At 54.8% G+C, this 12,974-nt stretch overlaps 3 protein-coding genes across 3 annotated transcripts; 2 read left to right on the top strand and 1 right to left on the bottom strand.

Moving 5' to 3' along the window:
• Positions 1-3,738: 3,738 nt before the first annotated feature.
• Positions 3,739-5,715, bottom strand: SPSK_07225 (U4/U6 small nuclear ribonucleoprotein PRP31; the record flags this gene model as incomplete). Its single annotated transcript, XM_016733889.1, has 1 exon — positions 3,739-5,715. One exon carries the CDS (start codon positions 5,713-5,715, stop codon positions 3,739-3,741), a length of 1,977 nt encoding a protein of 658 aa, XP_016591102.1.
• A 395-nt stretch (positions 5,716-6,110) lies between these two features.
• Positions 6,111-8,468, top strand: SPSK_07104 (crooked neck; the record flags this gene model as incomplete). The annotated part of the gene is made up of 4 exons (XM_016733772.1): positions 6,111-6,167; positions 6,252-6,528; positions 6,614-6,725; positions 6,749-8,468. 4 exons carry the CDS (start codon positions 6,111-6,113, stop codon positions 8,466-8,468), a joined length of 2,166 nt encoding a protein of 721 aa, XP_016591101.1.
• A 1,929-nt stretch (positions 8,469-10,397) lies between these two features.
• SPSK_07169 (glycyl-tRNA synthetase) lies at positions 10,398-12,517 on the top strand (the record flags this gene model as incomplete). Its single annotated transcript, XM_016733836.1, has 3 exons — positions 10,398-10,856; positions 10,953-12,065; positions 12,131-12,517. The coding sequence occupies 3 exons, from the start codon at positions 10,398-10,400 to the stop codon at positions 12,515-12,517; spliced, it is 1,959 nt and encodes a 652-aa protein (XP_016591100.1).
• Between the last annotated feature and the right edge of the window lie 457 nt (positions 12,518-12,974).

Genomic DNA, 12,974 nt, shown 5'->3' with positions numbered 1-12,974 from the left:
CGACATCGATTGGAAGCACAGTCGAAAGGCAAGGGCATCCAAATAGCTAGCGAGCTTGGAGAGAAGGGTGCACTTATTCCAAGCTCTAATTTTGGATGGTCTCTACGTTCGTTTCCTGATTTCTTTTTCTTTTTCTTTTTTTTTTTGTACGTTCATATAAAGGGTATCGATTGTTGGCAACCGCGGAGCATGTACCCTCATACCGTAGCGTCTAATGCAGGGCGTCTTGGGTGACAAGTCGAGAGCACTAAAGAAGGGCAATGAAACAAGGGGACAATAACAGACATAAGGCAAGAGAATGAGGGAGCAGAACAACGAAAAAAGAAAAACGAAAAAGAAAAACAAGAAAAAAGAGCCACTAGACAGGCGAGACAGGTACTCCGTGGACAGGAACAGGGCAAGGTATGGCCGTAATCAATTCAATGGCCTAGCAAAACGGCGCTGTCGAGTGTGGGTGAGCGCAACTGGCAGCTGCAAGTGGTGATGTCATGACTTTTCCAGGGGAGACATGGCCGGCATTCGCGCAGCAGACCCGGCCGCGCAGCCACAAAACAAAAACGGGGAATTACAGAATTGACAGGGAAAGGCCGGTGCGACAGGCCAATGGGCGCACACGCAAACAGAAGCGAAGTATGTGCTCGACGAAGACGACGACAACGTGAGACAGCAAAGTGTAAGTAAGTCCATCAGCGCTGCATATGGAAGGACAAGACACTATTTGACGGTAGACCCACTTTAGGCCCAGACCCAGCCAAAAGAGGCCGTGAAGTAGTCTCGTAGTCAACTAGACCGCAGACGGATGCTGCACAAGCCGCCCCGGGGGTTGATCATCAGGAACCCCCTTCCCGCATTCCATTTGGCCTGGCCTTTGATGAGTGAGTCGAGGCGAGTTGCACTAGGCAGTAGGGTGAGAGGGTGAGTAAGCCTTGGTGTACTTTTTCTACGACTATGTGCCTGCACCCAGGACCCTTGGCACCTCTAGTCCGACAGCCTATCGCACGATGCTTCGCACTTTCTTGCCCTAAACTTTTACGGCGGCCGCCCCCAGACCCCCGCGTCAGGAGTGCCAGAGAGTCCGACAGCTGTCCGCCCCACGGACGGCCCTGATCCTTTGTATGACTTCTGTGGACTTGTGTTCATTTTAGCATCATTTCCAGGGCAGCTGTGGCAACGACCAGGGCAAGTAGCGGCACACACCAACCAGCCAACACCAGGCCCAGGTCCAGCAAGTGTGGCGCCCCCCAGGGGCAAGATAAGACGACAGCAAACCAAGAAAGGCACGCTGTGCAACGACGGCATTGTGACCGTTCAGCAGCCGTGGTTTTGGCGGCATTGTCCCGCTCTCAATGAAAACGTTGGTTCCTGCTCCTCTGGCGCAAGCCAGGGTGCTACTGCCCGGCCGGACTTTTTGGCTGGCCATGCATTTCTGGGTCCTGACACATCCCACCCTCTTTTGCTGCCAAAACGATCGAAATTTTGCGCCTAGATCGACGATGCACCTTGCAAGCGGGGGCCGTTTTCTCCCTCTCCATCTCCCTCTGCCGAGAACTTTTTCTTTACTTGATTGTTTCGCTTTTCTCTTTCTGTCCTCCATTTCCCAATTTTCTGTCCACTTATCGGTCCCTTCGTGCCTACTCGATTTGATCGTTTTCCTTTACTTCTTGCCACTTCCAATCGTAATGCCCGCACGTTTTCCTCGCCGCCAAGACCCACTGCCAGACTGCCAAAAAAAACAATAATAATAATGAAGGGAGAAAAAAAAACATCCACATAAACACCTCCGTCCTCAGTCCAGACTACGGGTACCCCGTAGCACTATCGCTCTTTCACAGGACCCTGTCCTCTTCCCCTTGGCCCACCCCTACGCCTCACTCCACCACTCGCAACTTCTCTCTCGAGAATGTCGTACTCGCAATCACTATTTGCCTCTGCAATCTCTGGTTTATTACCCCTCTGGCTCGAGTCCCTCTCTTTTGTCCACTTCGCTCGCGGTCTCGATGCAGGCCACATATCCTCCTATTGTTCCAAAGCAGCCACGATGTGCCGTCTGGCCCGCATCGATCGATCGAGGCCCTATTGTTCATTATCTGACTGGCCCATCCCTCGTTTAATTCGGTGCCCGTTGACTGCTGTGGAGTAAAAGGGTCTCGTCCTCATCCCATCCATCCACCCACCCTGCCACCCTGCCACCTCCCCACCGTATCAAGTTCTCGTCCAAAGTCTCTTCTGTCACTTGTCTGGTCCCTGGTGGTCCCCTGCCCTCCGTATTCCCTGATTTTCAATGGACCCCTGTCGGCCACGCCTTTTGGGCTATCTCCAGTCTGGGCTAAACATGGTAAGATACGACACCTGTGGCTTTGTGGCTGCCAGGGAGGTGTCCTCTTGGCAGGGTGCGCGAATCCAGGTCTTCAACTAAATCAGTCATTTCTCTGATCGCGATCGAGATCCCCCAAGACGAGTCCCATACTAAATAGCACCAGTCGACGGCGCAGCCGATGTTGCCACAGCTGTGCCAGACACTGACAGAAGCGATAAACCCGAGATGCAACAAAAGCTGAAGGCGTGATACTGCATAGTATCATGCATCATACAGTGCCCTGCATGTCTATCCTGCTGCCATCGCGATGCTTTGCAGCGATTGGCTAACAGCATCCTACATCGTCAAATATCGTCTATCGGCGACCCTGTATCAAGATCAGACAACGGGTCCATGATCGAGTGTGGGCAGTCGAGGCGATGTCCCTTCACAACAACACACGATGCTTCCTCCTCATAGACTCGACGATCGACGTGTTGTGGTGGTTGTTCTGGACCCTCGTCGGCTTGCCGGCAAGCTTCATACTCTCCGTAATGCCTTATCCATGCACTTCACGTGTATTTCGCATCCCGTACTGTGCAGAAAACGACTGCTCTTTGTTTCTTGTACTCCCGCTGTTTCCGTATGGAGTGCTCTGTGCGGAGTACAACTTATTGCTCCGGGACTTTCGCCAGCCTCTCTGGGCACGCCCTGCACAGCGTCGCCCCGTAGTGGAGTCCAATTGGGGTTCAAAACGTGAACCCTGCAGACTGTCGATCCCGTGCCATCCAAGCTTCTGTCTTTCGCTTCCTCAACAAGTGCCATGCCCCAGGTTCAGGGCCCTTTTGTCATTTAGCGCCTGGCATGGGCGCAAATGAATAAAATAAGACAAACGGAATAAGTGTCTTGTGTGACAGGTTCCCGTACCAGACAGCGGAGTTTTTGCTCCGCCTTCAATCACAACAGCACCACGTCGTAGTCATACGACGTGCGGAGTACATATGCTGCGAAGAAGAGTGCCGATGTCTAGAAACAGGCACGTTCTTCGTCGACATCGACAGTTCGCGGTGCCAACGGCCCATGCAGCTCAAGGCTCACAGCATTCCCGCAGTTCGCTTTGAAGAAATGCAGATAGCAACGTCAATTGGGCGCTGCAGGGGTGGTATCCTGTTATTGCTTCCTATATGTGGTCGTGTTGTCGCAATGTTGGGATATGTTTCTTTGAGTACGGAATACGAAAAGCACCGTGCATAAATACAGAAGGGATTGCTGACCATGTCCAATAAAATTGTCTATGACACCATTTTTGCCGCTGGTCGTCCAGCCGCAGGCCTTCCTGAACGCCAAAACCTCTTTTGCGACATATGCCCTGTTAAAATCATGTACGTGCCGACCTGCCGAAACAGTATCGTCAGGTTTATCTATTATGTATCACGCGCTCCTCACTTCTTTGTCGCGCCCGTATCCACGCGTTTGGCAGGTGGCAGCGCTGGCTTCTTGAACACGCCGTCTGCAACACCGCCGCCGCCTGCGCTGCCGCCGATTTGCGTAAAGGTGCCGCCCTTGAAATACCGGTCCTCTTCCGCCTTTCTCTTGCGACCCATCTCGGCGCGCACGCTGGGATCGACCAGCTCCAGTCCTTGCACGGGTGTAAATGCCAGCGACGACATTGTACCGGCCGCTTGGCTGCCCACCGTGGTGCCAACGCCAGATGCCCGCAAACCATGGCCCCGTAGGTCCAGGCCGCCGGCCGCCTGGCCAATGCCCCGTAGCGACGATGCTGCACCGCTGCCGCCGTTGACCGACGACGCCAGGCCGCCCCAGCCCTTGTTCTTGGCGCTCAGCTTGGCTCGCGTGCGCTGGTCGACCTGCAGGGCGCGCACGCGACCGTCGCTTGCCGCACCGATCATGCCCAGGCCCTCGGTCTCGTCACCGACGCCGTAGCCGACCTCCTTCTCCTCCTGGCCAAACGCCATCCGGTTCTGCGCCTTGCGTAGGTCCGTCATCGCTGTTGCCGCCTTGGCCTGCCGCGCCCGCCGACCGCCGCGTTTCCGCGACGGCTTGTCGTCGGGTGCTGGTAGGGCCCGTGCGCCTGTATTCAGTGGCTTCTCTTGAAGCTTCTCCAGCCGCTCCAGGCACTGGTCTTTGAGCTCCTCACCCTGGCTGCCGTCCGGCGACGAGTGGATCCGGTCGACACGCGCGGCCAGTACCACTTTGGCCGAGACAATGCGCATCGCCTGCTTCTTCAGGTCTGTCGGAATCGTGTGAATGATGGGTGATTGGTAAAGGTAACCCTGCTGGCGTGACGTCACGTTTGTCGCCAGGGCGCTGGCGTTGGCGCCCCTTTTTGAACCCCACGCCGCAATGTTGCAGGCGGGGGTCTTGGACAGGCCCGTCAGACCCCCGGCCGTGTTGAGAAGCTGGGCGGCCGTCAAGGAGCCAATGAGCGCTGTTAGGTTCGGCGCAAAGATAGTCATGCGCGACTGCACGTATTCGGTCAACGCCCGTTTCGCCACATCGAGCTTCACCATCACGCCACAGGCCGCCACCACGCCGTCGAGGTCGTTCTGCGCCATGGGCTGGCCCTTGGAGGTGATGGCGCTTGTCGTGACAATCATCAGGGTTGGTTTGTCGAGCACCGAGTCGAGGGACACGCCGAGCGGGTTGTCCGTCGACTGGGGTATCCGGCGCATGGCGTCCGAGTCCAGCGGGCCGTTGCCGAGCACCGCGGCAGTCTTGGCGTACTCGAGCGGGTTGGTGACGAGGGTCTCGAGCTCTGGGAAGCGCACCGAGTAGTGGTCGCGTACCCATTTGTGCACAAGGACCACCTCATTGTCAATGGCCGTTGAGAGGCCGTTGGCCTGTGTCAATAGGTGGTACTCGGGGTGCTCCTCGACGTTTCCGACGTGTTCGTGTCGTGTCTCGCTCGGTTGTGCTTGGTAGAATTTGATTTTCTGTAGGGTGTGGTCCAGACAGGTCAGGGTTGCTATTTCTCGCGCAAAAGAGAAAGAAGAGAGGACAGATGTAAACGCTGTATCTCGGTTTGGACGTCCACGACACTCGGCACAAGACCGGTGCGGGACGAAGTAGTTTGAGGGATAAGAATGATCACGAACCTCTAAGATGGAATCAAGCGTCTTGACGAGGCTCGTTGCGGACCGCAAATCGCTCGGCTTGCCGTTCTTGTCTGCCTTTCCATTGGTCTCCTTGTCATCTCCTTCGTTGTCTTCGTTCACACCCCCCATGGCGTCGTCATCGTCATCGGAGCTGACCAGGTCTGTGTCGTCCATTGGCACGTCGCCACCGGACAGGCCCATAATGGCCGCCGTATTGTCCTCGCCATCATCCTCCACGCGCTCGCCATTCTCAGAACCAGAGTCCTCAAAGTCCTGCAGTAGCTCGTCTGCGAGGGTCGACATTTTTGTGGTGCGCAGCACCCAGGAGCGCTAATTTCGTTTATTAGAGGTGCTAGTGTAGATGAAAGGCATCAATAGTATCGTGTATGTGGCCGATGAAAGCAAGATCAAATGTCGTCGTAAATGAACGCTGTGCAGTGAAAACAAAAAGAGAGGTGACTGTCAAGCACAAAAGTTGCGAACGCGACAAAGAGGCAGCAACCGCGATGTCACTAAATTTTGGGTGGCGAATGACTACATAATCAGTCACGTGCTGATAAGAGCGCCTCCAACAGCAAGTCGCTTGTACCAAAAGGCAAAAACCAGCGCCTAACCAAAACAGCGTCAGTCGAACACGACTACATCTCTCAACATCACTTGGACAACTTTGTGTCGCACAGCCGACGACAGACACAGTCATGATGGAGTCGCGTGGACCTCCTCGAGTCAAGAACAAGGCCGCCGCGCCTGTGCAGGTTAGTTCAAATCAGCGTCTCCTCGTATTCTTGTTGCACCGCGTCTGTATTGTAAAATGCTAACCGTTTTGTCTGTCGCATTAGATCTCGGCCGAGCAGCTGTTACGAGAGGCGGTTGACCGCCAAGAACTGCCGCTCCAGGCACCGACGACACGATTCGAAGATCTCGAGGAGCTGCACGAGTACCAGGGCCGCAAGCGGCGCGAATACGAAAACTATGTGCGGCGATCGCGGACCAGTCTCAAGCCATGGGCCCAGTACGCGCAATTCGAACTGGAGCAGAAGGAGTTGGCACGGGCGCGATCTGTATTTGAGCGGGCGCTCGATGTGCTGCCCAACAGCGTGCCTCTCTGGATCAAGTGTACGTTTCGAGGCGGCTGCCGTATTCTCACTTCCCCTGCTGTTTCTCCCCCCGCGGTACATCAAGTGCTAACATTTGGCAACAGACATTGAGGCCGAAATCAAGAACCGCAACATCGCCCATGCCCGGAATCTGCTGGACAGAGCCGTCACCCGTTTACCGCGGGTAGACAAGCTCTGGTACAAGTACCTTTACGTGTAAGACTGACCTTTTTTCATAGTACTCCATATGAAATATCTGCTGACACAACATATGACAACAGCGAGGAGATGCTTGGCAATGTGTCGGGTACAAGACAAATCTTTGACCGCTGGCTTAAGTGGGAGCCAGCCGAGGAGGTCTGGAACGCCTATATCCGGCTCGAGAAGCGGTACAACGAATACGAACGCGCCCGCGACATCTTCCGGTCGTATACGATAGTGCACCCTTATCCTCGGACATGGATCAAATGGGCTAAGTTTGAAGAGGACTTTGGCACCAGCGATCTGGTCCGCGAGGTGTTCCAGACGGCGGTCGAGTCGCTCGGCGACGAATATGTGGATGAGAAGCTGTTTATGAGCTATGCGCGCTTTGAGGCCAAGCTCAAAGAATACGAGCGGGCACGCGCCATCTACAAGTTCGGCCTAGACAACCTACCACGAGCGCGGTCGATGCTCCTGCACAAGGAGTACACGACATTTGAGAAGCAGTTTGGCGACCGGGAGGGCATCGAGGACATTGTGGTGTCGAAGCGTCGGAGACAGTACGAGGAGCTGGTCAAGGAAAACCCCAAGAACTACGACGTCTGGTTCGACTGGGCCCGGCTCGAAGAGACGACGGGCGACTTTGACCGCATCCGCGATGTATACGAAAAGGCCGTCGCACAGATCCCGCCGGCACAGGAGAAGCGGCTCTGGCGTCGGTATATTTTCCTGTGGATCTTTTACGCTTTGTGGGAGGAGACGGACGCCAAAAACCCGGAACGGGCGCGGCAAATCTACGACACCTGCTTGGGCCTGATCCCACACAAAAAGTTCACGTTCGCCAAGGTGTGGCTGCAAAAGGCTCTCTTCGAGGTGCGGCAGGGCGAGTTGACTGCGGCACGCAAGACGCTGGGGCGGGCGATTGGCATGGCACCCAAGGACCGGCTGTTCAAGGGCTACATTGAGCTCGAGAAGAAGCTGTTTGAGTTCCAGCGGTGCCGTACGCTCTACGAGAAGCACATTGTCTACAACCCGGCCAACTGCAGCACGTGGATTCAATGGGCAGAGTTGGAGCGCGGCCTGGACGACCTCGACCGTGCGCGGGCCATCTTTGACATGGGTGTGAGCCAGCCGGTGCTAGACATGCCCGAGGTGCTGTGGAAAGCATACATTGATTTTGAGGAGGAGGAGGGCGAGTACGAGCGCACACGGGAGCTCTACGAGCGGCTGCTGGAGCGGACGGACCACCCCAAAGTCTGGATCAGCTACGCCCAGTTTGAGATCAACATTCCTGAGGCGGGTCCCGACGACGAAGACGAGGAGCAAGAAGAGGACGCGCCGGTCAGCGAGGAGGCCAAGGCGCGGGCTCGCAAAGTGTTTGAGCGGGCGCACGACAGCTTCCGCGACAAAGAGCTCAAGGCGGAGCGGGTGGCGCTGCTCAACGCGTGGCTGGCATTTGAAAAGACGCATGGCAGCGAAGAGGACGCGGCCAAGATCCAGCGGCAGATGCCGCGCCGGACGAAGAAGAAGCGGCGCATGGAAGACGGCAGCTTCGAGGAGTACGTGGACTACGTGTTCCCGGCAGACGACCGGCAAGCCAAGAACCAGATGAACCTGCTGGCAATGGCCCAAGCGTGGAAGAAGACGGGCGGAACGGTCGCAGCATCGGCACCAGCGGCCACATCCGAGGGGCCCGAAGCAGCCTCCAGTCCGTCTGCATCATCTGTGTCTTCGCGAGGGGATGATCGAGATGAGTAACCGCGAGTGACGGCAAAAAGGTTGGGATATGGCATGGGGATGCATCAGCAAGCGTCGAAATAGGATCAGGATAATGATAATAATACCAGGTTCAATTTACACAGCACGACACGCCACAACGCTGATTTTCATTCGTGGCGCCCTGCTTACTTGTGCGGCCCCCCCTTGCCTTGCTGTCCCTCGCATATGATTCCTTTGTGCGCTGGTACGGCATATCTACGCTGTCGGCGTGTCATTTTGCATAGACACCCATTCCCCTGCCACAGCTCTAAGAAGCGAAGCGGCGCAAGAGCCTGGATGGGCTTGCCACGCATAGTTTCATGCCTCGCAGACGAGAGATTTGTTCACAAGGAAATAACAATGCAGACAGTATCTCCCATTTCCGAAGCGGGCTACGCAAAAATAGTGTCATTGCGTGGAGGAAAAGTTGCGGAAGCTATGGAATGCTTCGGGAGTTAATTAATCCACATTTTATATAAAGCGTAATAAATGCAGTGTCCAAAATCACACTGGTCGGCGATCTATCTCGATCGATCGCTCGCTGGTGGTCTTGCTACGGTCTTGGCGACATGCGGCGATGGACAGGGCCGAGAGGAAGAATCAGAGACAGCGGACGATGCGCTCCAACAAATTGACGATCATTTGATTATATCTTTTGACGAGGCTTGTTGAATGGGTGTGTTAGAAAGAAATACAGAACAGAAAGACGGGCAACAGCTTATCGATGTAGGATCGTACGACACGTATAGCCAATGAATCCAGACTGCATTGCCGCTCTATCCGTCGTTGACCTATCTTTTCGTCGTCCCTTCACCGCTTGTCGCTGTGCCTCCTCCCCTGGTATTTGTTACGTGAAAGTTACGTCGACGTTGCGTCTTTTCTCCCCACAGCTGGAACAGACCAGGAGGACTAGAAAAAAGTGCAAAGAGAGCAAAGGAGGGTTGGACGGAAATGGAAGAGAGGCCTCACAAGCTGCACCAGAGCGCCACTGAGACGCGATCGTCGCAATGGTATGGCCATGGTCTTATTCTCGTTGATTTTGCTATCATGTTGAGCGAATTGATCCGTTGTAGGGATAAAAGAAGAGGAAGCAATGAATTCAAATAAGAATTTAAAACAAGACTTGGAATAAAATATCAGAAGAAATAATCGGTTTTATAAGGGTATCTCCTGCTGGCAGTCTTTCTCCAAGCTTTTTTTTCTGTCCTTGTTCTGTCTCTTCTTCTCTCGTTTCTTACTCCTTACTTTATCTCTCGCGTTTCCACATCCTTATTGGCCATGATGAGTGTTGCGCAGCGTTCCACTAAGGCAGGCAAATAAAGAAGTGAAACAAAAATGATACTACGAATGTACTAATAATAATAAATCACAGTAAAAGACCACGACGCAGGATCAAGGAGACACTGGCGAAATGCCCCAATGATGTGCGCTCCTGATAACCATAGAATGGAGCCTTCGACGTACGCTAAGCCAGTACCAGTGCAACGGGCCACTCTCGCAAGACTGCCACGATATCCTCGCTTCCTTGGCCTCATCTGCCGTCGGCTTCATGTCATGAATGATGAGAAACACGGTAAGGCAACATCGATGCGATAGTAGGATGCGTGTGACGGGCGTCTTACTCTATCACAATGTGTAAGCACAGGGAGGCATGAGCTGAGTTCGCCTACCCCGTCGTGCTCGTGTATTCGATGCGAAGCATAAAGCCCGTACTCTGTGATAATATGCGGTTAATTCTTGAAATCAGATCAACAGCTGTGGAGCGCACCCCTGATGACTCATAGGCTATTGAGAGCTTTGCACGTGATATAGCCCGCAAAGCGAAGGTCCACAAACCCCTGTCTTTCTATTTCGTTCCCATTATTTTTTCTTGGTGGGGTGTGCAACAACACTTTGCTTCCATCAAGGTCAAAACCTCTTTTTTTTATCATGGATGCTACAGCCAAGAGCGGCTTCAGCCGGCCGCAGTTTGAGTCTTTGCTCAAGCGTCGGTTCTTCTTCACAGAGTCCTTTGAGATCTACCGCACGGCACCCAACTTCCAGGGCGACAATCGTGGCCTCTACGACTATGGCCCGCCCGGTTGTGCGCTGCAGGCGAACATCGTCAGCGAGTGGCGCAGCCACTTTGTGATCGAGGAGAACATCATGGAGCTAGATTGCACGGCAATCACACCGGCTGATGTGCTCAAGACGAGTGGCCACGTCGAGAAGTTTGCCGACTACATGTGTCGTGACCCGGCCAAGGGCGAGTATTTGAGAGCCGACCACCTTGTCAAAGGCGTGTTGGAGACCCGGTTGGAAGGTCATGCAAAGGCCGTGGCGGGCCAAGCCAAGTTCACAAAGCTAGACAGCGCCGTTGCACAAGATTTTGAGTCTATCCTCGCTCAGGTACGTCGTACACATTGTTGGGAGAGGAGGAGGTTGGCTGTCATACGCATTCCTAGAGAGAACGGTTGCATTAACTAGCGCACAACTCCTCCACAGCTGGACAACTATGGCGGCCCAGAGCTGGGTGAGCTTATCGAGAAATATGACATTCGGAATCCGAACGGCAACGGCAAAGTACTCCCTCCCGTGCCCTTCAATCTCATGTTCCAGTCGACCATTGGCCCCAGCGCCGCCGCGCCCATCTACCTGCGGCCCGAAACAGCCCAGGGGCAGTTCCTTAACTTCCAGAAACTGCTTGAATTCCGTCGTGGTGCGATGCCGTTCGCGTCTGCCTGTATCGGCAAATCCTACCGGAACGAAATCTCCCCGCGTTCGGGGCTGTTGCGGGTGCGTGAGTTCCTCATGGCCGAGATCGAGCACTTTGTCGACCCGGACACCAGCAAGAGCCACGAGCGATTCGGTGAGGTAGCGGACGTGCAGCTGCCACTCCTGGACCGCGGCACACAACTCGCAGGCCGCACTGACGTGCGATTGCTGTCAATCGGTGAGGCGGTCCACGGGGACTCAAAAACGGGCAAGTCATTGGTGGACAACGAAACACTTGGGTACTTCCTTGTTCGCATCTACCTCTATTTGCTGAAAATCGGGGCCGACCCTGCCCGTGTGCGCTTCCGGCAGCACTTGGACAACGAGATGGCGCACTACGCGTCTGACTGTTGGGACGCGGAGCTGCTGACCAGCTACGGCTGGATCGAGTGCGTTGGCTGCGCCGACCGCAGCGCCTACGACCTAACGGTACACGCCAAACACACGGGCTCACCGCTCAACGTCGAGGTGACCCGGCCGGTCCCGGTGGAAGTCGATGCATGGCAGGCTGTCTTGGATAAGAAAGTCCTTGGGCCACGGTTCAAGAAGGACGCGAAAAAGATTGAGGCTTCCGTCGCGGCGCTCGACCAGTCGACGCTGGCCAGCCTTGCCGACGAGCTTGCACAAAAAGCAGTCATTACCGTGCCGACCGAGCCCCTGGCGACCGGCGCTTCATCTGTAGAGCTGTCCGCGGACATCTGCACGATTGAGAAGGTGAAGCGCGTCGAACACACGCGCAAGTACACACCGAATGTGATTGAGCCTTCCTTTGGTATCGGCCGCATTCTGTACAGCGTCCTTGAACATGTCTACTGGCACCGGCCGGATGACGTCGCGCGGGGGGTAAGTAAAAAACAATGTTGCATGTCATGCTTGCTATTACAAAATGCAGCTGCTAACATGTCCAGGTCCTGTCTCTCCCGATCCTGGTGGCCCCGACCAAGGTGCTGATTGCACCGCTTTCGAACAACGCAACTCTGCAGCCCATTGCTAAAAAGCTGGCCGCTCGCCTCCGGCGTCTGCGTATTGCCAACGATGTCGATTCGTCTTCTACGTCCATCGGGAAACGCTATGCACGCAATGACGAGCTCGGCACGCCCTTGGGCGTGACGATTGATTTTGACACCGTCCAGAATGGGTCGCTGACGCTGCGCGAGCGAGATTCCATGGCACAGGTGCGGGCGTCCGAGGATGAGATTATCGAGGCTATCTGCAGCCTTGTGGAGGGGAGAGAATCCTGGGCAGATGTATACAAACGATTGCCGCCGTTTACGGGCCAGAACCAGGACGAGTAATGATTTGAGGTTTGCAACTTCCGCTTTTACAAGGTAAGAGACAGCGCACACATTCTAAGAAGCTATAGTTGTAAGCCAATCTATGAGTAGAGAGATAGAGGCAATATGTAGCTCAAGTTCAAGGGATGGCCTCAACATATAAAAGATATATAAATCAAAGCGTACCTCCATAGCCGCCGATAGACGAAGTTGTGCTTAAAACGTCCTGTATTTACATAGATCGCGTAGGCAAAAATTGAGAGCACGGGTCTACGCAGCCGGCGATTGATCGAGTCGCCGAAGTGCCTCACCAACAGCCATTCTTTGAGCCACCAGAAGACGGTGGAATCGGCAAGCCTCGTATCGTGATGCCTCAGTGATTCCAGGACGGTGGCCAAGGTAGCCGCGGTGACTGCGCAGGTTCGATGGCCCAGGCCCTGCGTGACACAAACATTGTGCCAGAGAAACACAGCGCCAA

This window comes from Sporothrix schenckii, assembly GCF_000961545.1.
Source record: "Sporothrix schenckii 1099-18 chromosome Unknown Cont41, whole genome shotgun sequence".
NCBI lineage: Eukaryota > Fungi > Ascomycota > Sordariomycetes > Ophiostomatales > Ophiostomataceae > Sporothrix > Sporothrix schenckii.
The sequence above is the reverse complement of the archived record's forward strand: the minus strand, read 5'-3'. Positions and strand labels throughout refer to the sequence as shown.